The sequence below is a fragment of the Gymnogyps californianus genome, chromosome 10 (genome assembly GCF_018139145.2).
Source record: "Gymnogyps californianus isolate 813 chromosome 10, ASM1813914v2, whole genome shotgun sequence".
Taxonomy (NCBI): domain Eukaryota; kingdom Metazoa; phylum Chordata; class Aves; order Accipitriformes; family Cathartidae; genus Gymnogyps; species Gymnogyps californianus.
Genome location: NC_059480.1, coordinates 15,047,115 through 15,071,567, shown reverse-complemented (window position 1 = coordinate 15,071,567; position 24,453 = coordinate 15,047,115). Strand labels below are relative to the sequence as shown.

The window sequence follows — 24,453 nt, the reverse complement described above, 5'->3', positions numbered from 1 at the left end:
TCGCGTGCTCTCTTAGGCACAAACTGCTTGGAGGGGGCCAGCTGGAAATGTGGGAAAAGGCTGAGAGTGTTTTGCTCGGCAAGCGAGTTTTCTAACTTTGCCATACTGTATATTACCCTCTGCTCTGTTCAACTCCGGCTCTTCCAGCCATGGTGCATAAAGGGGAGTTACGCCACTCAAAGCGGAGATGGTCTCCATTAGCAGTGACAGCTTTACGGCCCAGGCTGGCTGCGTTTAAAGCTCATAATGTTTTACTGCAGCCTCATACCGGCAGCCACAGCAGGGCTGCTCTCCAGGCTCGGCTCAAACCCTCCCTCCAGCCGCACCCAGAGGAGAAAGACCAGCTTCAGGGATGTGCGATCCTGCAGCAGGGTCTGCAGCGCTGGAAACCCAGAGAGAAAGCCACCACCAGTGCCCAAGCCACTTTGCACCGGGGCTTAGCTGCCAAAGAGAGGGAGAGTCAAGGTTATCCCACAGCACGACTCCAGAGAGATGCCAGCGCAGACCCCCTCTCGTGCAGGCGCTCCCTCCTTCCCCCAAGAGCCTCAGCCCAGCAAGGGGGCACAGGCAGGCGGAGGTTACTTCCCTGTGCCCTGCTGCCCAGAATCCTCTGCCAGGACCCAGCAGAGCTATGCTGGCATGCGGGCAGGCACCCCGGGTGTGAGCCGAGGGGCCCGGCGGGTTGTCTGGATGCTCTGAGCAGCACCCAGGAGCCCCTCTGGCAGGGGGCAGCTTCTGCAGCAAGTCTGATGGCCCTTCCCAGGAGGCACCGACCCCACGGCCTGCCCCACGGCACAGCGGGGACAGAGTGGGACGGGAGCAGGCAGGCGTGCAGTGAGCCAGACCACCCCACCAACACATGGTGCGACCCTTAGGAGCAAATCCCTCTTCTCAGAAGAGTCAGGCGGGAGCGGGAGCGGCAGTGGGGGGGCACAGGGAGGAGCAGCGCTGCTTTGGCCGACCCAGCCAGAGCTCTAGGGATGCTGTGCAGTGAGCAACCCTGCAGTGGCTATTACCCCTCCAGCCCTTCTTGACCCGTAGCCACTGTTCGGAGCAGCCTACGGATGGGCAGCCTTGAGCCTGCCTGTAGGCTAGGACTGCTTTCCCCTAGCCTGAGTTGAGGGCATGGCCTGCAAGAGATTTAAATAGTGGATTTAAACTACAGAAAAGTGGATGGTTGATGGACGGAGAGTCAGGAGAAGAGGAGTTGCAAGGGCAGGAGCCTGCATGGAGCCTGGGGGAAGCTGCCAAGCACGTAAGCCTGTGGGCACAACTCCCTTGGCTGCTCTGGGAACGCCAGCTGCCGGCTAGAAACCTGATGGGAGCAAAGGAGATACTTTTCTCAGCTATTTGCCTTTTCCTGCTCCAGTGCCTTTGCCATCAGCAAGTTGCTGCCTTCTCAGTGCTGCAGGCAGCCAGGGCAAAGGCAGGCAGCAGGAGCAGCGTGCACTCCACATGGCACGGACAATGCTGACATCCTCCATGCACAGTCGGGGCATCAACAGGTCACCTAGTGATGGCCAAAACTAGTCTCTGGAGTACAACATGCGATTTGAGAGGCTCCTACGTGAGCTGCAAACCTCCTGGACACCAGGCACCCCTGGGTGTAGGTGTGGGGAGCCCAGGGTGGTTCACCAACTGTGCATTGGGCTCTAATAGACAAGGCAGAAAAGGAAGACCCTGCAGCCCCACAGCCTGGCCTCTGCAGGCAGCACAGGCTGTTCTGCAGGCAAACTCATTTACACTCATCCCAAAAAACTTTCTCTGTACGAGGGCTGCTACCTTGGCAAAGCTGAGCTGACCGTGCCTTGCGTGCTGTGCGACCCAGGCACGCTGCTTCCCCTTTCCCCACGGAGCCAGCAGCAGCGAGTCCTGCAACACAAGGAGGCAGGAGCCCCCTCCATCCTTCTGAAGACAGCGCGGGGGGCAATGGCCTCGCAAGGGCAGGGCGATGGGCAGGGACAGACAGCTACCGGACGGAGAGCGGCTCAGAGACCCTTCTGCAGGGACAGCAGTAGCTGCAGCCAGCATAGGTGACACTGCACAGCGAAGGGACAGGAGTGTCCCCTGCTGGCTGCAGCTCTGGGTGTTGTGGGGCTGCCGCCGGGGTCTTGGGAAGGGCCAGGGGGTAGCTGTGCATTTTGCCATTTGATTTGAACCGTCAGAAGGAAGAGCCGGGTGGCCCAGGCTCTCCGAGTTGGGGTCAGCAGGGCTGGAGGGCTCAGGTCTGCTGGTCTGCAAACATTGGGCACACCTGGACAGCTTCTCCTCCACCTCCTCTCCATCACTTCCAGTTTGGCTCTGACTACTGATGATTTTTTTTAGCCAGAAGGTTTTTTAGCTGTCCCCATCACGACAGGGCGAGATCCCAAGGAAAGCAGGAGCTGTGAAGGGCCAGCAGCAACTTTCCGATCACTGCCCCAGGCATTAAACCTCCTGGAGCAGGGCGGCAGCAGCCCCTGCTGCAGCGGGCAGCGTGACTGCCGGCAGCAACACGCTGCTCTGCAAAGCCGCCCGTGCTGGCTGCGAAACCAGGATCCTCCGCCCTCGCCGGCTCAGAGGGATGCGTGGCCAAGAAAAACACCACTCCCACGGCCAGCACCAAGGCCGGACGTGGGCGCAAGCTGGTCGACAGGCTCTGGAGGGTCCCTGTGCAACCCAGAGGGTGCTGCCTGGCAGCAGCAGCAGCCGCCCTTGAAAGCCTCGGCTGCAGCCGGGAGCAGAGCACGAGTGCAGCTGCAGTGCCAGGCGGCGATGCCAGCGCCACAACAAGCCCAGCATGGATACGCACGGTTTATTTACACAAACACACTGGGTTCTCCATCCTGCCCTTCATTAGAGGCTCCCTGTGTTTGGCTCACCCCCCCCTGCTGCCGACTGCCCCCGGCCGCTCTCCCTCCTGCTGTCAGCAGGGCTGTGAGCAGCTTCCTCTCCGGCTGTGCACTCCCCCTGCCAAGCCTTATTTTCTCCACAGATAAAGTCTCCCCCTCTGCTTCCAGGATTAATCACCACTGCCCGCACAGCTGACCCTGACAGCACCGGAGAGCCTCGCCCAGAGGAAGGCAGCCGAGGCAGGGGCACGCACACACGCATGCAAGCACAACATGCTCCACAGAGCTTGCTGCCAGTGTGCTGGTGACTGGGGGGGCTGCAGTCCCCCTTCCCAGGACCTGGTGCTGCTCCGGAGCCCACCCTCCCAAGAGAAGACAATCCTACAAAGCCCTGCACCAGCAGGGCTTGCCAAGGTGCAGACACCTTACCTTCCAGCTGCCCGCTTAAACACAGGTCCTCGCCTCTGCCATGCAGCCAAAGGTCCCCTCCGCTCCTTGGGGCAGCCTAGCAGCCCCACTCCCCATCAAACAGCCTCCCCTCCCTGCAAACAGGGTACCAGGGGAGGGCAGGAGGCGAGGGGGGACATGCCCAAATGCCCCGGCCACTAACCAGGTTTCTGCAGCACCGATCAGGCACCTAGCAGAGCAGAGCAGCGACTGCTGCACAGCAATTCCAGCCTATCAGCTAATTAAAAAAATTAGGCTGCCTGCCAGAGATAGATGACAAATCATTGCTACCACCCACGCAGGGCAGGCACCTGGGTGAGCTCAGGGGTCTGGTGCAGCAGCAATAGCCCCGGGTACTGACGGCAGCATCGCTCTGCTAGCTTTGCTCCACACCCTGCAGCCATCTCCAGAGGGATGGGGAAGACTCAGCAGGAGACGGATGCATTTTGTTCCAGAAAATTAATTTTTCCTGTGCATCCAAGTGTCTCCTCATAATCCATCAAGGTATGAGGGACTAATATTTAATGGTGCTCAACACCTCGGCTCTGAACCAGACTCCAAGGCAGAGACATCGCTGAGCATGCGACAGCTTTCAGGATGCAGCTGGAAGTGCTGCTTGCTATGTATTTAATATACAGCGCCGCTGGGGGAGGAGCGTGAAGACACTCTTTGGAGCTGGAGGAAGAGCAGCAGGAAACCTTTTAATCAGACAAAATAAGGTTTAATTCCAGGTTGCCATAAATTACAAAGCAGTGCGGATGGAAAGCTGTGAAGTAATGAGCGGGTGAGATGGAAAGGGAAACCAAAAAGAGATACAGGAAAATAAATGCATTAAGGTAGATGAGCTCATGTCCCGATTATCTGCACACGGTGGGGGAAGGGGCTGCAGGCAGATTTTGTCCTTGTTTCTTCCTGCTAAGCTCTAATGAGCTACGGCAGAGCGGGGAGCAAGGCCATGGGGGAGAGCAGCCCGGGCATCAACACTGGTTGACCCCCAGCAGCTTCCATCCTTCGGGGACAGGGGAGCAGGGCTGGCTGGGAAGGGAGGAGGGCAGCGCCCACCCGCAGCACCGGGTGCCGACACCCTGCCGCTCCGTGGGGAGGGGGGAAAACAGCCGCACACGCCTGCCCTGGCCTGACAGATCTGGCACATCCAAAAATAATCGATGGTGGCACCGCAGTGAGGGGCGGCCAGCGGAAATGATGAGAAGTGACACCAGCCCTGGGGCCTGTGGGTTGTGCTGGCCCCCAACAGCGGTGGTGCCGCAGGGAAGGGGCCTCCACCGTGCCGAAGCACCCGGGGGGCTACCGGGCACCTGCCGAGCAGCATCCGCATCCCCCTCATCACAACAGCCCTTCCCAATGGCTCCTCTGCAGCAGGGCTGGGGCCGAGGGGCTCTCCTGCCAGGAGAGGCATGTCCTGCAGGCAGCTGGACGGGGTTAGCGTCTCATTTTGGCAGGTGAGGACCCCTCTACAAGGCCACAGCCTCTGATGTTTACCTGGGGTGGGCTTATTTAGAGGTCTGCTGTTGCCTGCTCCCAAAAAGCACCATGAAAACAACTCCCACAGCACAACAGGCTCACTCCAGCAAGGAACAATGGCTGGCACTGCTCTCCCTATTGCTCACAAATCCATCACTCCAGCCTCTTCTCATCACAGGATCTGACATGAGTGCGTGCAGCCCAAAAACAGGCTGGGGAAGGAATCTGGCTGTTTTTCACGTGGCTGCAGCATGAAGCAGGGAAGGAGGTTATGAGAGCACACCAGAAACTATTAACACTCCCTCCATCCTTGTAAAGATGGAAACATTTTTGCCAAAAAATAAAACCCTTCAGCTACTGCAGCATCCCGTGGGAACTGTGGCTTGGGAGCATGTAGCTCTGGGGCCATCTCCCATAACTCCACCACAGCCCCCAATTTTCTGAGCCTCTTCACAACTTCTCCACTTTGATAACACACCATCAGGCCTGGAGCATCTGGGGCACAGGCACTCTCCTCCTAGCGCTCTCCCAACCCGCTGCATCTCTGTGTACCCCCGATGTGGTGGGGCTCAGCAACAATGGCAATACTTAGCCCGCAGGAAAGGATCAGGAGTGACACACTCCCAAAATGCTCATTTACTACAATGTAAGTTGCTGAGTTTTGCGGGTAGCTGCACCGTGCACCAGGAATTGCTCTGCAGCTGACAGGAGGAAGAAGAGGAGGTGATGCTTCCCCGTCTCCCTCTGCCGGGCTCCACCTTACAGACCTCTGATGCACATTTCTTTGTTCATCGTGTGACGCAGGATTAGTGCACCATAACTCACTGCAAACAGGCGCTGTTGAGGGGAAATATTGCATGTAGTCATCTGGCACCCCGTGGGCAAACAGAGCCCGACCCGGGCAATCCTGCATTACGGATTCGAACATTGCAGCTGCAATAGCAAACCCTCACACATGCACACCTACAAATGCAATAGACGTTTTCAGGACACTGCCTGCCTGCTTTTACAGAAGCGCACTAGCAGAAGACAGTTACTTGTCAAGGCGTTGTTCCAGCAAACAGACTATTTTCCTGGTACCTCCCTGCTTAACCCATTCCCCCCGGCTCCCAGGCTCTCCACCTCCACAGCCAGCAGCACGAGTGCCCCAGGTGCCTGGCCTCGGCGCAGGCAAGGTGCCCTGAGAAGGCAGAGCACAGCTCAGCGCTTGCTCCAACATGTCTCCTCCCTGGCCTTTGCCCTCCCTCCAGCTCCGCTCGGTGGGAAAGGCGTAAGCTGACGCTCACAGAGGCCGCTGTGTCCGGGCTGGGACTCCCAGAGCAGGCAAAGGCTGATATCAGTTTCATGGGAGCCCAAGCCGGAGCCAGCAGCTGGAGACTGCTGCAAGCAGCACTAAACCCCAAGTGGCCTGGGGCTCGGTCATTAACAGGCATCTTGGACAAACATCATTATAATTTGGTCTATGCTTAATAATCAGTACAGCCATTGGTAACGAGCTGGAGAAATTGCCCCGTTCAGAGTCTGAGGCCAGGGAGACCACTGGACTTCCCATTTGATCCCAGTGTGTCACAGACGTTAAGTCCGGACATCCACTATGAAGCCAACGGCATGGCTCCCTGCTGGTGGCTGCTTCCCCGGACATGGTGCCGCTTATTCACCTGCATCAGCCAGCTGTGCTTCCCCCCATCACACACAGCCGCGTCCCCCCCAACGTGCTCCTGCACAGCTTGCAGCTCGGGGAGATCCCGAGGCTTGGTGTCTATCAGACAGCAGCTTGCAATGCTTTCGTCTTCCATGAGGCAGCCCAGCATCTACAACATCCTGCAGCAAGGAGCTCCACAGATCACTGCACTCTCTGTTTTAAACTCACCTATCACCAACTTCAATGCCTCCCAGTTCTTGTACAAACATCTGTCTTGCATGGCTCGTGCCTTCATGGACCGCACCGTAACCCCCTCGGCCAGCCCGCTCCCAGACCAGAGGGTCCCAGTCAGCCAGGTTCGCCCCATACAGAAGCCACTGCTCTTCTCTGAAACTCTTCCAGGTTTTTTCCAACAGACCATGTTGATATGCCATAAATTTCAGCAATACATGATGATCAGTCCTGCTCTGTTCTCCTTCCTCATAGCTCCTCATTTTTGTTTAGTCACACAGAAACTTACCCACTTCTCCCACTGCTGCGTAGTTCCCTTACCAGCCCTTGATGAATAACCTTAGCAAATGCACCTGCAGACCAAGCTCCTGAGTTTTCAGTCAGCAAGTCCCCAGGTGTGTCTTCACAGTAGAGTACTGCCCAGCTCCTACTTCTCTTATCCACTGCCTCTCTTAAGAACTGCAACCAGTGGTCTTAATAATTTAGTTGTATCTCACCCTACTGATTTCAATAGTGGTAATTATGTCAAGTATTTCCTCACCAAATATTTTCTCCCAAATATTTTCCAACACATCCACTTTCTTATCCAATTCCTAACACCAGAATAAACCAGATGGGGAATTGGCTCTCCTCCCCTTCTCGGTCCCATGCTTTCAAAGTATTTAAAACAGGCAGAGGGTCAGCTGAACAGCATTTGCCTCTCTCCCCTGCTGTTAGCTAGACACCTTCTGATGGCTCTCACTGTCTGCTCTCAGAGCCTTCTGCAGGCACATGGGTCATCTCTGGGATGCAGGAGGCATCAAAGCAGAAGAGAGGCTGGGCACGAGGAGGAACCATCCTTTTGAGCTGCTTTCCTGGAGATCTCCAAGCCTAATTTTATACATATGCTTGTAAGAGATCCCGTTAGCGGAATTAAACATTGCAGTCACACCCCATCCTGCTCTGCACTCTTCCCTCCCCTGCCCGTGTGAAGACACAGAGCCACGTTAGCACGAGCAGGGGGCCCATCCCATCACATCCTTGCTGGCACTCCCTCTCCAGGCAGACATCCAGCCGCGGCTCTGCTCAGCTGCATCCCGCCAGCTTCGGGGGAGCAGAGCCACATTTCTCTCCCTGCCCACCCAGAGCCATACCAGGATTAAGGAGGTAGTGCTTCGCCAGTGCCTGGAAGATGCAGCATGCTGCACGAGGGCTAGCCTCATGCACAGCAGAGCCCAAGGGCCCTTTGTACCCCGTGCTCATCTCCCACCCTTCGTCAGGGCTTCTACCTTCATGCTGGGTCGGTCAGTGGGAGAGAAACCCCGAGAGCTTCCCGACATGCTGCCAGGCAGGGAGGAGGAGACCATGTTCAGAGATGATGCTACCCCCCAGGAAGACTGCCAGCTGTTCTTACCGGCCAGGAAACCCTGCTGCCTCCAATTTGTCAAATATCATCTTCAACCAAGTTCTGCTAAATACCCTTACTCCACGCGAGGCACAGTACCTCCAGCCAGGTTTCAGAGACTCCCCTGAGCTAATAGACTCCACTCCTCTGTCTGAGTGGGCAGAGATAAGCCACAAAGCTGCTTCTCCGTCCTGTCCCATTTTCCCTCTTCTCCTTCTCTTCTCCCACAGGGTCATCCTGCTGCAGCAGTCAGCAAAACCAATGGAGTCAAACACCAAACGGCAGTTTTCAAAGCTCTGCCCAAGCTGCTGGATGCTGACGTCTCTCCCTCAGCCCACCAGCTGCTGAGGATACCCTGTTGCTAAACTAATTCTCCCTGAAAACTACCTGACTTGGGCCAAGGATGGGGGCCAAGAATTCCCTGGGGAGCCCACAGCTTCCCCAGGCCACCCCTCTGCCACCCCAACTCCTCCTCACCTTGCGCACGGCACCAGGAGTCTGTCCCCTGATCTTGCCTGCCAGGCAGACCTGCCCAGACATTACTCCTTCACATGTCCTTAAGGAGGATGATAAAAAGCTTGCTGGGTCCTCTTAAGTTACACGACTAAAATGACAAGTGATTAGAGGGATCGAAGCCAGTCGGCAAGTGAGAGGCCACCTCTGGATGGGCATACTGAAAAGGAAAATAAAAAGGTCCGAGTCCTTGTCCTCCTTCCTCCTCCTCGCACTGCTCTGCAAGTCCCAAGACCATTTCATGCTGGCATCGTCCTCATCCTGGCAGCTCCTCCTAAGCCTGAACCCTGCTCATCCTCTCTCTGTGTAACTTTTCCATCACTTCTCTCTTGCAGAACCATTGCGATGCCATCAAGCCCCCCTCCAGCTCCTCGGGCCTGGCCACACCGCATTAAAACAGGATTTATGAGCCTCAAGCACAGACAAGAGTTATGCAGTCTGCACTTCTGCACGCTGCATACCAAGTCCCCAGCTGGTTTAAATCAGATTAACTCCACTGATGTAAGACATTTAATGCAAGAGAGTTCCATGATTTACACCAGCTAAGAAGCTGTTATGTTACAGTTTGGCAGCTGCAGGTTTTAGATCTGAAGTTTCTTGGGCAAGGATCCCAAGCAACAGTGAAAGACAGAGCAGCTGAGTGGCAAACCCCATTTATTCTCAGTGCAGTATGCACGCAGCCAGCACGTGTTCCACAAAAGTCTTTTTAAAAAAAAAAATAACCCTGGTGATCAGTTTTCAGTGCCATCAGTCTGCAAAGTCAGTGCCCTGTCACAACCCCAAGGCTCCAAACAAATCATTAAGTCATGATACTATGGAAATGCCTCCCTTCAAAAAATGACAAATTTGGGAAACTAAAGCCAGGCAACTTTAATGCAAAGATTGCTAGCTATTGAAAAAAACCTATAGACGGATTAATACAAATGCAAACAAACACAGAAGAGAGTTCAATATTCAGATCAGGGCCTTCATTTCTGCTGGAGGATGCTTAAGCTTCCAATCAAACCTGGCTTCCACAAAAAAATGTTGCGAACATCGTGGAGCCAGATGTGCCTGCAGAGGTGCACAAAAAGATGCAGCATTCAGGGCAGGTGAAATGGCACAGAAATGCACCAGGAAAAATGCTGATACTGCCTGAAAAGAAAGGTTTAGTCTTTCCTCCTCCAACCTAGGAAAGTGGCTTCTTCATGGCAGTAGAGGCTGGTTTGTCAGAGCCAGGAGAGCGGCAGGAGCCCAGTGCCATTCCCACGCCACCCGCAAGCCTGCAAGCGGCCAGCAGAGCTGCAGCCTTCCCTGCTGCCTCCCGTCCGGTGCCGGCTGCGCAGGGAAGCAGGGAAGGGACCGAGGAGCCCTGCCAGCCCCATAAATCACCAGGCACCCAGCGCAGTAGATCTGACCTCCCTTGCAAAGGAAATATAAATCAGCTTTACTAGCAGCTTCTGAAACAAAAACTAAGCTCATGAAACTGTAAAAACGCCTCTTTAAACATCCTGTGCCCTGAACAGACCATTGAAAGCCCATTGAAAGTCAGGCTGAGGGAGAGCAAACAAGCTTTCCAAGAGACGAGACAACTCGCAGGTTGACGAACTGAGAAAAGGCATTTCAGACTGAGCAGCTTCTTGCTGGCAGGCGGCACGACATGGATATCTTTAGCACACGGTAAAGACAGGGTAGGGAATTGGGAGGACTGAATTAGCCAGCATTAATACCGTCGTTTGTATTCAGCGTACTTCAAAGCGCTCGCAATGCAGACATCATCAGACACAAAAAAAAATTACCCAAGTCTAATGGAGAGCAAAGAACAGCACATTCACTGGAGCCCACAGAGTAATGATTGGTGGGGGTTGGACGGGACCCTCAGGGCCACCTCGCCCCACAGCCCCCGGGGGGGATGAAGCAGGCCGCCTCCCTGCCTGCTCTTCCCTAATACCTGCCCGCACAAATTAAACACCACTGCCCCGCTGTTTAACGAGCTAGCATAGGACGGCTGTGCCAGGTGGACAGGGGCAAGTCCAGAGGAAGCCTCACAAACCAGTGCAGAGGCAGGAGGTACTGGGCAGAGCCAAACTGGGACAGGGCTCAGCAGGGACACAGGGGAGTAGCACCCACTCACGTCCCAGCAAGAGCAAGAGCACGCCTGAGATCCATGGTAGGAAGTCTGCAGGGAATATTATGGCTGGGCAGAGGCTCCAGATGCTGAGGAAGCTGCTGGTGCTGGCAGTGCTAGCCATGGGAATAGCTATTTCAGCAACACGCACATGTGGGAACGGGCCACCACCACGTGCCATCCACAAACAGCTTCGAGAGGCTGGTCACCTCCTTCTGGGGCAGGTGTATGGCCAGGCAGGACCCCGGTGCTCCCTGCCACCGCTGCCACCCGCACCCTGCCGTGGCACAGGGAGGGCACGTGGCCAGCCCGGGAGGGGATGCTGCCATCACCAGTGCATCAGGCCAGCGAGGCAGCTGGCAGGGAGAGCCCAGGGACCACTGCTGGGAAGGGACAGGCAGGGCTGGGGGAGCTCCCGGGAAGGGGTTTGGAGCCCAGGGACGCAACACCGTCCTCATGCAACCAGTCCAAGGCTAGAGAGCATGCTGGTCCCAGGAGAAGCACCCACGCACAGCCAGGGAAGGAAAACATGGCATCAACTGAGCCAAGCCCCTTCTGCCAGCTGCCTTGTTTTCCTGCAGATTTATTGTTGTTCCTGCACTCAATAACAGCAGAGCAAAGGCACAATAAGGAAACGTAAGTGATCAGTGGCTGCTAATCAGCAAAGCTTTCTAAGAGCTCACCGAAGCCAAGAAGAAAGGCTCGACAACTGCTCTCTGCTGACGCTCACTAGTGCACAGCCGTGCCACAAGCATGTGGCACCTCTTTGTGCTGACACCCCAAGGGGAAGGGGGGCTGTAAACACACACAGGGCAAGCACGCTTGCTCCTGTCTCACCTCTCCTACCATCTCAGGGCACGAGGGCAGGGCCAGCTGCCGTGCGGCACGGATAACCTCCCGCCACTCATGCCAGTGGAGACCTGGATGTGGGTGGTCTTGGACCGAAGGGTCCGTCACTCTGCAGGAAGGAGCAGAACCCCAGGAGCCTGCCCCCAAAATTGATTAACTGTCTTTGCATTTCAAATAGCACTGGATAACATCTCCACGCAGAAGAAAAAGAGAGCCTGTGTTGCTGGAGGCAGCTGCTGTGGCAGCTCAGCGGAGGCTTACCTTTGGGCATGATGCGATGCATTGCAACCGACAAGAAGAAGATCGAGTCGCTGTAGTAGGTCCCCGATCCAGCGCTGAAGTGTTTCTGCATGGCTTCAACAATCGGAAACAGCTTTTCCGTCAGCTCATTCACATCATGGACTATTACCTGGGAGAGACACCAGAAACATCACTCAGCCACCGCCTCTGGGGACTGGCCCAGCGCTGGCAGCCTTTGCTCAGCCTGCTCTGGCACGGGGCGAGGCGGGGGAGGTTGTTAAAGCACAAATACTGCTGGTGGCACTGCAGCTGCACAAAGGGGCCTGACCGGGGCCACCCCGGCCCCTGCACGTCCCCCTGCCACGAGAGCCAGCTAAGTGCGGCAGGCAAAGGAGGGAAGGATTTTTACAGCCATTTCATAACTGTGAGATGGGCAGAGACTCGAAGCCATTCACACAATCAAGTGTGTTCAATGTTTTGTGGTTTTTTTCTGGTCTGTTCCCACTGCCTAATACAACCACATATCTAGTCGCCCATATGGAGTCCATCAGAAGAGGTGACGGTTCACTCCAGGCTCTGGCATCCTGCTGCTTTGAGGCAAGCCAGACCACGTCACTTACCCTGAGGACCAAGACTTGCTCCCTGCTACAGAGGCAGGCTGCGACAGGGCCAGGGACGCAGCCCGGATTTCCTGAACCTCAGCCCAGCATGGAAGCAAGCTCTGCAGCACGTCCCGCCAGGGCTAGAGGGGGAAAGGCAGGACGGGCCACAGCACGCCGATGAAAATCCAAACATCAGGAGTTCCAGCAGAGCCGAGCAACTTCTCTAGATGGATCTCAGCCCACTTGTGCTGGAGCTTTGCTCGCGCTCAGCCAGCAATGCTCTGCACTCCTCAGCCCTGCTAGAGCCCATGCACCAGCACCGGCCCTGGCACGCCTGCACAGGTCGTGGCTATGGGCCAGAAACAGGAGCAACTGCAAATGTACCTTGTCAGCTACTGAAATTTTACAAGTTTATAATTAATTTTGGTCAAAGTCTGATGAACAGGAACTTTCATACAGCCTGATGCTTGTTATACACAGAAGGACGCAGGTCACTGAATCATGCAAGATAACCAGAGGGATTTTCAGGGTAATTAAGAGAGACGAGGGACACGACCCTGGTGCGGATAAGGGGGAGAGCAGGAACTCGAGTGTGGAGACTCGAGGTCGCGCTGCCTTCTTCAGGCCAGGGAAAGCAGGAAGAGACCCGCAGGAACTGAAGGCCAGCAAGGACACAACTTTGCAGCAGTACTTGAATTTTGGAAAAGGGAGCCTATACCCCTTGTTTGAGGGATACTGAGACACTTCCCCAGGCTGGCCCTGCCTTCAGCAGGGAACTCAACCCCACGATCTCTGTAGGTCCCTTCCAAACTAAACTATTCAACGGTTCTACGGTTTCACTCCTTTTCTCTGCACTATCACTTAAACATGCAGGCTAGAGCATTTGCCCCCCCCCCCCCCTTTTTTTTTTTTTAAAAAAAAAAAACCCTCAACCAAGTCAAGTGCTTCAGAGGAAAAGGCGGCTCTGGAGCCTGAGCTGGTGCAATGACCATTCTCTCTACGGGATGCACAAGGGGCTGCTTTGACGCCCAGCGAGGCTGGCACAGAGGTGGAGGCAGTGAGCAGTCTGGAGCTTCTTCCTCCCACACCTTCTTGCAGAAAACATTACCCAGATCAAAGCGCTCTCGCATCAGAGCAGAGCTTGCCGGAGGCGGGGAGCTGCTCGTGGGACCCACAGTATGCCGAACAAGGCAAGGTGATGGGCCCACCCTGACCCCGGGCACGATGGCTGAGCCCACGGAGGGGTACCGCTGGAGGACAGTCACAGCGGAGTCCCCACAGCCCCCCTCCTGGGGAGGGCACCCCACACACCCACCCTCGGCCACTGGCCCTTGCCGTCAGCCAGGCGCTATATGAGAACCCTTGTGCAGGCTCCGCGGCCAGCCTGTCCCTCGGCAGGGCGGCCACGCTCCTCGTGTCCCGGCTGCTGGGCTCGGGGCCAAGCACCTGCAGGAGGACAGCAGGAAAACCACAGAACAACACGTACCAGGAACGTGCATTGGAAGAGCTCAGCAGCAGCCACACCTGGCTTTGGATAGCACAGCATATTCCCCAAGACACCGCAGGGGAGAAAACTCCGTTACCAGTAACATTATGGCAGCATCTTGCTCCAGCCCTGCCAAGCTGCGCAGCCGGCTTCGCCATCGTGGTTAGCACTGGCAGCACTGCAGGGACAGAGGAACAGGCGGGAGAGCAGCACGGCTGCGGGGAGCAGATCGGCAGCACCGAGTGCTGCTGCTGGCAGCGATCCCAGGTGACCAAACACAGCAAAACACCACTACTCTCCAGGTGCAAAGGCACTGACCACCTGTGCACGGAGCTGAGCACCACCAGCACCACCAGCACTGGGATGCGTGATGCTCTGCTCCCAGCCCAGCTCGGCAGGGGCAGCTTCGGGGTCTGGCTGGACTGGAGAAGCGTGGAGGAGAAATACAGCACCTGTAACTGCCCTTCTGCATCCAGCAAAGGCAGCCTGAGGTCCGCACACCACACAGGAAACAGCTGAGCAGGGGGGAAAAAAAAGTCAAACCAATTCCAGTCACCTCTGAAATAAGCAGAGTGCCAAGCACCAGTGGGCAAAAATCATGGGAAAAATACTCCTGAAACTCCAGACACAGCATCATCCGCCTTCCCTCCCCTGCCAAAGAAAACAGGAAAATTTGTGTCTTTTGCCCACCCTTTGGTTAGGCACTTCTGCAAAGCAAACTCCTGAGCAGCTGAATCTTCCTTCCGCAGCCACAGGCCAGCCAGCCTCTCCAGGACTGCAAGGGCTTCTCCTCTCCCCAGTGCTGACTTTAGCACAGCTTGTTGATCTGCTGCTAATTTTGTACTTCGTTATTTATTTGTGTAGCAGCTTTCAGTAAATCCCCGTAGCTAAATCAGACCATGTTTGCTGAGGACATTAATAAAAATAAGTTCTAGGGGTTTCCTGTGCAAGCACAGTTTTATAAACACACGTCCCGCACTGAGAAAAGACCCTTTCAATTGATTCACTAGGAAAAAACAACCCACATTTCGTTTCTGTTTAACTTTCCCTCCTTCTCGTGCCGGGTATCTTTGCAGCTCTCTCGTAAGCGCGGGGTCACGGCAGCCCAGTTACATTCACCCCAGAATGTCTTCGTACAGCGCCAGACCCGCAGAGGAGTCAGCGTTTGGCAGCATCCTCCGCGGGGCTGATCTAAACAAGCAATCAGGAAGAGCAACGAGCAGAGCGCGCAGTTAATTTTATTCTCGGAGGGGAACGGAATAAATAAGCGATATGAATCAGCACAAGGAGTCAGAGCATGCAGCCCAGAGTTGCAGGAAACGGGGTGAGCCGGGGCTCTTTGTAAGCACAGTATCGGCCGCTGAGACATGCCCAGGCTCGCTCCCGGGCACTTCCCGCTCGCCGGGAAGCGGGAGAGGCTGCAGAGATCACCCTGCAACCCGCGGGACAGGACACGCTCTCTGCAACTGCGAGCATAAAAGCCCTGGTAAAAGCTCAGCAGAACCTCTGCAAGCCGGGGCTCGGAGGATGAGGGATGGGCAGGAAGACCAGGTCCTGGCTGGGTGCCGGCGTGCGGCAAGTCTTTCCTCCGGCACCGCTGCTCACCGGTGCTTCCTGGCCAACTTCCTCCGACCCCGCCGCTCTCCACCCCACGCCAAAAAGCCACGCAGGCACATCACGGAGCACCAGCTCCATCTGCCGCTCGCCGTCAGCACGCTGCGCTCTCAGCTCCACATCTGGGACACATCTGTACAGGCGCTGTGGGACCAGGGACGCCACGTCACAACTGCCCCGTGACTGGGACAGCCCAGGTCTGCCCTGCCCTGCGCAGCAGGGAGGGTCCTGTGCCTAAGCTGCTCCCACGCACCCCACCGCGGTGCACCCCAAAGCCCCTCTGCTCTCACCCTCCGTGTGCTGCCCTAGCAGGCTGCAGCCAGCTGCTTCAGTCTTCAAGAGATTTTGAAAGTTCCTGAATTTGATTAGGGAGAGACAAGAGCTGGCCCATGACCTTCCCCAAGGGTTGGGATCCAGGTCTGATTCCTGGGCTTCACTCTAACAGAGGACCCAACTGATCCCAGCTCTGCTAGGAGGGGAGGGCAAGGACAGCTCCCAAAGCAGAGCCTCAATCACATCCTCATGAAGAAAGAGTAAAGCTCAGGGTTTTTATCAATCCTGCCTCAGCAGCTCAAGCTGCCCTCTGAGCACTTTATCAAGCCTCGTCTCTGGGCCTGCTCTAGGAAAACAGCATAAGAACCGGGAGAGTGTTCCGGGGACACCAAGAGAACCAGGAAAGGAGAGGTCTCAGGATGAAGATGGGTTACTGCTGGCGCTACCTGAGCACCAGGATCAACCACCTTCAACATTTTAGCAGCACCAAAGTTCCAAGTTAGGGTGATGTTTCCTGCTGATGAAGAGGAGGAATGGGGTCAGCTACAGCAAAAATGAAGAGGCACTGTCGCCTGCTGGCATACCAGAAACTGGCACAAGTATTAGGGGCAAGGCTGTAAGCTTGAGGAGCAGGCAACAGCCTCTGCTCTGTACTAGGAACTCTACCTAAAAACAGGTAAGTGGATAGATCTGAAGTGTACTGCCAACCACAGGCTAGCTAATGAAACCAGGATACATCAGGCTCTGCCAGGAGAGAGGGAAGAAGCTGTCCCACTGAGTAGGTCCCAGTGAGATATCACCTGAGCCCTCCAGACCCCTCCAGACCACGCTGCTTGCTTACACCCAAGAGATCGGTTCTGGCACAAAACCTGCTCACCGAGGTGCAAGACCTACTCACTGAACCATGAGCCAGGCTTTACTGCGAGTCCACAAGCACGTGCAGACAGAGGCCCACCCCGCAACAGACACATCACTGCATGCCCCCACCTCATGCAACATTCAACTCGCAAGCCCGTGTCCCCCTTGAGAAGCAATGCTGGCAAGGCTGCCCACAGAGGAATTTGGTTTCTGAGAAGAGCAGAGGGCAGTGAGGCACACGCACAGAGGGGTGAAGGGATCTGCATGCCATGGTGGCCCGGGGGTCCCCCCACTCCAGGGGACACGATACCACAAACCTGAGCTAGGCTGCCGCACTGCACATTTGCACCGCACTGTCGTGGGGCACCGCTAGCCCACCCTGCTGCGGCAGGCAGGACTCCTCCTGAAGGCAGCTGTGCACACCCCCTCCAGAGAGCTGAGCACTGCCGGCACGCTGCTGGTTACCCACCACGGATACGTGACCTGACTGAGCGCCAGCACTAGTAAAGCACTGTTTAAGAAAAAGGAGAGGTGAGGCTATTTACCAACAAATGATCTGTATGAACAACGTTAAGGTTACCTCTCTAGTTACATCTCAGCAGAGTTCAGCTAATATTCAATACCTGAAAGATGAGACTGAAAACTTACAGCAGAAGTAGATGACACTTCCAAGTACTACTCTGCAGCAGCACCTTCGGACAGGAGAGTCACGTTACCTGGAGTTTCTGAATTTAATGCTCCTCCAGTTTTCAGACACCTGTTTAATGTGAAGGAAAGCCTGACTTTGCACGGACTGCACTGACTACATTTTTGGGAGGCAGAACTGTTTCTCTGGCAGGTAGGATGAACGTTCGCATGCGGAAGCACTCCAACCTTTGCAGGCTCTCCATTCTCTTTTTCAAGAGCCGCTAGCAGCAGGGCGACAGCCTTTTCTAATCATGGTCCCGCAGGACCAGCTTGGGAAGCCATCTACACACAAATACACGTGGTCCTTGTGCCGAGACGCTGAACCGGGGCTAACAACAGGGTCTCTAGAAGAGGAGCAGCGTTGCTCAGAGCAACTGCTCTTCTCCAGCAGAAGTGGTTTGCCAGAGGTGTTCCCAGGCCATGCAGCCACCCAGTCCTGGGTAAGACAATCACTGAGCTGCACCAGGACACCTCCCAGCAGGCAGCAGCAGGGAGCGCAGGGCCTCGGCTCACACAGAACAAGCCCTTCAAAAGATTCAAGCGACTGGGGAGAGAGGCAGCCTTCTCCAGCACAGACGGGAAGCAAACACCCTCTGTAGGGAGCGGGAGCGGGGGCTGCCAGTTGAGAAAGCTTCTTTTCACTCGACTGCTGCCCCCTTTGTCTTACGGGAAGACGGACATCGCTCCGAACGCCCGCGCGCGTCCTTTGTAGCACCCGGCAGGAAGGCAGGCAGGCGAGAGCCCCCGAAGGCGCTCCGCCAGCAGCGCACCCGCCAGCCCAAGCACCCCAGCGGGCGGGCGGGCGGCGAAGGCCAGGCCCGCGGCGCCGCGGAGCTCCGCTGCCCGCCCCGCAGCCGCGGCGGGCCGGCCGCGGGAGGGCGCAGGGCCGCAGCGGGGACCCCGCCCCGCCGGTCGCACCTGGTGCCGGAAGGCGGCGCCGCGCAGCAGGTCCCGCAGCAGGCCGAGGCCGATGTCCCGGCTGGCGCCCTCGGTGACGAGGTGGAGGTGCAGCGCGTCCCCGCCGCCCAGCCGGCCGTGCCGCAGCAGGGAGCGCAGCGCCGCCTGCCCCTTGGCGCGCAGCGCCGGGCTCCGCTCCGCCTTGGTGAACATCATCAGGAGGTGCAGGTCGCGGCCCCCCGCCGCCGCCGCCTCGCCGCCGCCGCGCTGGGGGTGGCGGTGTGCCGGAGCGGGCGGCGTGGCGCGGAGGCGGCGGGTGGCGCTGGAGAAGGTCTCGCCGCCGCCGCCCAGGTAGTAGAAGGCGCAGACGGCCAGGGCGGCGGCCAGCGCCAGGGCGCAGGGCTGGGAGCGCGCCCAGCCCCGCGCCGCGCGGCCCATCGCCGCCATGCCGGGGGCGGGGCCGCCGCCATGCCGCGCCCGCGCCCGCCCCGCGCCCGCCCCGCGCCCGCCCCGCGCCCGCCCCGCGCCCGCCCCGCGCCCGCCCCGCGCCCGCCCCGCGCCCGCCCCGCAGCGAGGCCGTTCACCGCATACAAAGGTTTAATCAAGTACAGTATTTACAATCCTTACAGCATGTACAGTCGATTAACTACAAAGGTAATAGTGCGTTTCTCTCATTTACAATGACCAACTACAGAAAACTACATCCAAGTTTTAGATACAAAGTCTACAGCCTCACTAAATGCGAACTAGGGCTGGTTATACATTCTTTACAGTTACACCTTAAGGGGGAGAAGAGTTCACAGGAGAACGCAAGCATTTTACTGCTGGAATGCTTAAAAAACATCATCAAGTACAGAGGGACACGTGGATAAAGAAAAAAAAAAAAGAAATTCGTTATTTCAGACGGAGTAACCTCTCTGCTTGAGGAAACGATGATTTCTCAGCGACTTCTATCAAAACACGGACAACCTGGAATCCTAACAGAAAAGTGAGTGGGATTCTCTCCTCCTCTATCATCTCCTTCCATGGGAAGAGAAACAAGAAAATACTGTATGCAGAAAGATAAAGCAACGTATGAAAGGGCACATACCAAAGTGGTACATTCATCCTTTTCCCCAGTATTACCTTTCTGGAGTTGTCCCTGTTTTAAAAATGTGCTTTTGTGCAAGCAAGACAGGAAGACATTTCGGCTATCAGGCTGCACAAACAAGCGCCATGAACTCTAACTTAGGAAAAAGTGGCCATCTGTGAAGGGGCAGAGAGGGTAGTTTGCAAAACTGACTCTCAAAATACTTTCAGTGTATTAAATAAATCAGAAAAATCAGCTCAGTCCTTTTGACAGCGTAAAAATATTACATCCTTAGTACATACACATTATTTGTAATTCTATCAAACGGTCCTTTTGTAGTCACTGTGTCATTTGAGATTCTCATGATCAAGTAGCAGAGTTAACATCCACACTTCAGAACAGATGGCTGCAGAGAAGCACCAAAGTCCTGGACACATCACAGCTAACCTTAGGCTTGTTCTAGTTCTCACCTTTTTTCTTTAGTGCTACAAAGTTTTTGCTCTATCAAGAACTCTAATAATTTGGACAACATGTGTGTACTGATGTCATACTGCAAAACAGGAGAAACTCCCTCTTGTATGGGGATTTGCTGACAGCAGTTGGAAGGTCTGGTTGCATTTTCTAAAACTGTTTCAGCTCAGTATATAAACAGGTAAAATATAAAACCCCACAGAGTGAAAAATGCAGTATTAATACAGGATCCTTTAACGCACTAAGATTAGAAGCCACGACAGGTACAATCCAAAGCTTCTGAAATCAGTGGAAAGACTGCCACCGATTTCAGTGACTTCTTGGATTAGGTCCTCACTGGTAAGGAGGCCAAAGTCCACAAGGTACTAATGAACAACTGAAATACACGTTCAGACTGCAATATGTGCAGCTTGTGAAAGCAAAGAAAGACTTCTACCACCTACCACCTTCACCCAAATTTATGGGAACAAATTCCAGCATGTCTAATATAATTCAGTGGCATAATTCAGTATGATAATTCAGAAATTTAGGTTTATATGAACTGTACTGACATTAACATAAAATACGTAACCTTATGAGCAATCGAAACAATACAGACCACTAAGGAGACACCACAGACACCATTTTAATCAACATGCAACATCAGTAAATTACACCTCTGAAATCAAGATGCATTAGAATATCTGTTGAGTCCTTCGACATTTGTCTTTCCAGGAGACTTTTGGAACACATGATCTAACTCTGGCTAGGAAAAATACTATAAAATCTTTCAATGGGCTATCAAGTTACTAAAAATCCACGTGAAAGCCAATTTTAAACTGTTAAGAATCTGCTGGTTTGTACCTCACCAATTAAGACCCACTATATTTCATACCTACAGAGAAACATGAACTGGAACTGAAGCTTCCCATTATCTGGTACAGAGTACAAGACGTTAATGCACAATGGAGCCTTACTGTCTACTATTCTAGTTATACTCAGATTCATATTGGAATAAAAATGGAAGTTTCCTAATATTACTGAGCAGAAGATTAGCACTCGAGTCAGAACTCGATATGGAATCCAGATCTTCAGAGCCCTGGCAATAACCATACTTTGCATTACTGAGGGCTGAACCCTGTGAGTTACAGAGGCCCTGGAGCACTGAGCCTGCCCGTGCCTGGCAGGACTAAGCCCTCAATACATTTCATGTAACTTAATGGCATATTCATTTTTGCTGATGAGCAACATAACACATGCACTGCACCTGACCTGAAAAAAGCCTTAACTGAATACAGTTTATACTGGATATCCTAGCATACCTAAAAGGACTGGGGAACAAGGCTGCAGGATCAGAAGTGACATACCTACTCCCTGAACCATTAAGACTCCAGAGCTCCTGACAAGAGTAATACCACCTGTGGATCAGGTATGTTATTAGTCCTTCAGCATAAATAGGCTGATACTGCTTCCCAGGCAGATGAGAGTCGGAAATGCAGCACATGGATCTGCAGAGCTACAGGGAAGAAACTTTTTTTTTGTCTACAGGAAGTCGTCCCGCAAAATTTGTCACCGAGATTTTTGTGGCTAGGAAGGAAAACACCAGTGGCGATGTGAAACAAGTGTCTCAGACATTTTTCCAGCAGCATAGACTGAGATAGCGATTATGCCATTAAGCTTTAGGTAGCTTTACATTACAGCCAATCACACTATATACTGCCTGCCATGTAGGCTGCAAGAGACAAATCTTTAGAAAAACCTATGTCTAAAGTGTGTACTATACATAGTCATATCTTACATTGTCCCATCTGTACACCGGGAATTTTACTTTTTCTAAGATCTACTAAAACATCCACTGCTGTTAAATACTGCAGATTAGGAAGTATATTATCATTTCATAGACAGCTATTTAAAAAACAACTTACTCAAAGTTACTGATTACAGGTGATATTCCTAAGTTTCTTATTATTCAGACTAAATGCACTCTTTAAATGGGCAGAATCTGCTTTTCCTAGCATAATTAGACTACACACGAAGCAAGAACTGTTTTGTAAGATTCTTCTGCTTGGAAAAAGAATCTATTGGACAATTTTAAAACGCTACTAACTTTGCAGCAATAACCATCCAGATTTGATGCATTATTATACATTTGATGCAAAATTATAAATATTTGAAATACTTTGTTAAAATTTAACATGCCAGAAAGTTTAATTTTACCACAGTTTACAGAATTTTTTTTACCCAATTTTGCTTATCTTAGTCAGCTTGGAGAAAAGCCAATTCATTTCCTAAATACATTTAGACAGCAGGTTAGCATAATGCCATGGCTATCAGCATTACTAAAAACTCACATTGATACTATGTTACCTAAAAATTCTTCTTAAGTTGTCCATAGGGCACACAAATAGAGCATAAAGAATTGCATCTGCTGGTTTGGGGCTTCAGGTGATTACTATCTAGGTATAACCTGACACATAAGCATGTATCTACAGACACCATTTATGCACGCACATCATCAGCTCACTATTGAATAAAGCAAGTTGCATTGCTGCCCTCAGAACACAGCTGGAGACTATACTCATCGTTACTTTGCAAAAATGTGCGGTGAAATTCCTAGGTTTTCTTGTGCACACCTTAGTTTAGACAACATGTATACATACACGTCTTTGCAGATTAGATAAAGGATACTGCTTCCTGATATAAAGCGTTGACTGCCCTAAATTTAGGGTGGCTGCATTACATATGAGATTCAGCTTAGGGCTAGTAGTGAGAACAGCAAAAAGAAAAAGGTAACAAACAGCCTTTGTACAACTGTTCTAAACAAACTCCCTTGGCTCAATATTTAGTTTCATGTCTCAAATTTCAAGTTTTGATGTCAAAATACTACAAACAAACCCCACATCATGTCTAGAAGGATTAAGTTTATTTTTCATGAAAGGTTCCACATGCTCATTTAAAAGTATATTTGCTGCACAGAAAGTTTAATTTAAGAGAAAAAAAGGAAAATAGACTGCTCTTAGAAGTTTGGTCCTCCAGGATATATACCTATTGTGACTGACCTGCAGTCACTAGCATAAAGGCCAGCCTGGTGTTAAAGCTTCCACTGTGAAAGAGCTTGCAAAAGAGCAGGAGTTACCGTGTCTTGCTATTAACAGCCCACCTCTAACCAGAGTCAGTCTCTTGGAACAAGAGAATCTTAAGTTCTAGGCCCACAAATAGGACAACTCGGTAAGTCATTACCCAATCTCCCTTCCAAACAGTCCCAGAAAATGCAACCCAGACCTTCCTGTCAGAGGCACATTCTTCATGGCAATAGGGAGACAGATGACAGTGGGCGATACTAAATAGCAAAGCTGGTCTGATCATCCCACCATCCGGAGTCTGCAACGCATACGGCTGCGCTCTGCTAACTTTACATACGAACCACAGACAAACTTCGTACTTGCTAACAGGTACTATTTTTATACTGAGCTAGCAGGTATTCCTTTTTTTTTTTTTTTAAACATTTTCTTCAGCTGCTGAGGTATACGCACTGTAGAACATAAAACAACTCATACATTTCCCCAGCTACCACAATCTAAAGCTACGTTAGAGTGGTCATTTTATGCAAACTATCTAACAAAATGCATATAATTCATTCTGTTACAGTAAAAAAAAAAAAAGACTTGCACTATAAGGATCAGGTTCTTTTCCTTCTTGACACTTAAGACTTCTGGGAATCTGACTGCTGGAAACGGTTTAGCTTCTCTGGATTATTTGATGCCATTTGAGAAAAGTCACGAAAAATGTCCTGATAAATTTCATCTCCTAGGTAGAAAAGAAAAGGGAAACAGTTTTAAACATTTGTGATAGTTAACATCACCCACCATTGCACAAATGCCCTACTGTGCTACCAATTACTGTATAACACTTATTCATGTATCAAGATTGCTTATAGATGGAATGACGCTGATGTGAACTCTTTGGGACTGTTTACTTGCATGCACGTTCTGTAGAAGCAAATTAAACAAAGCCAAACTATACCTGAAACAGTACCTCACAGGCAGCCACACAGAGGAAAGTTCACAGTTAGAAAGGAAAAATGAAAGCATTTTAAAGCAATGTAAAAAGGAAAAAAGTTTATTAGCTATTAAAGAATAAAATCCTTGTTTTTGCAAGGAAGTGCTAAACAAGATTCTCTTCAGAAAAGTAGAATTATGGCATAAATAAAGATTTACTTGGAAACAGAGGTCAGAAGTCTTACAGCCAGACAGAACTCTCCACAAAAGAAACAATCAGCAAGAAATAGTATTAAAAAAAACAACCCTAAGTAGAGAAATTATTGTTCATAAATCCTTCTGGTCTATTACTTCAGCAAATATACATTTTTACATGCATTCTGAACATTCATTACATCTTTTAGTTTTATCTATAAGAGTGATGATACTTTCCTTAAACATCTTTCATTTGGTTTTTTTATCTTCAGCCTTTGTGCTTAAACACAACCCAAATACTAGTATGTATTCCAAAACGAGGGATGGCAGCAATTTCCACCAGGCCTGTTTCCCTCCCCCCCTCCCTGTCTACACAGGAAAACACATTCAGGAATGATTACTTCTTGAGTCATTGCCAAGTCATTATTTTGCCACTTTAAAATGGACATTTTCACATTCTTTCATCTGCTGCAGCATTTTGGGCCTTGAGTTCAGGTTTCGTTTTAAAACATTAACCATACCCTATTGCCTTCAAAGGGAATTAAATGCATAAAACATTTGGTCTGGTCAGGAACTATGCAGCCATCCAAATTTTACT

At 52.5% G+C, this 24,453-nt stretch overlaps 2 protein-coding genes across 2 annotated transcripts in view; both read right to left on the bottom strand.

Annotated features, from left to right (window-relative positions):
* The window catches only part of XXYLT1 (xyloside xylosyltransferase 1), a 37,148-nt gene extending 18,558 nt beyond the window's left edge, over positions 1–18,590 (bottom strand). The window contains exons 1-2 of the mRNA XM_050902853.1: positions 18,165–18,590; positions 11,748–11,895 (exon numbers count right to left, since the gene is read on the bottom strand). Of these exons, the coding sequence (XP_050758810.1) occupies positions 11,748–11,895; positions 18,165–18,590 (574 nt within the window). The remainder of the gene's footprint in view (positions 1–11,747; positions 11,896–18,164) is intronic.
* A 132-nt stretch (positions 18,591–18,722) lies between these two features.
* The window catches only part of ACAP2 (ArfGAP with coiled-coil, ankyrin repeat and PH domains 2), a 71,993-nt gene continuing 66,262 nt past the window's right edge, over positions 18,723–24,453 (bottom strand). Inside the window, exon 23 of the mRNA XM_050902272.1 lies at positions 18,723–23,469. Within this exon, the coding sequence (XP_050758229.1) occupies positions 23,366–23,469 (104 nt within the window). The 3' untranslated portion in view covers positions 18,723–23,365. The remainder of the gene's footprint in view (positions 23,470–24,453) is intronic.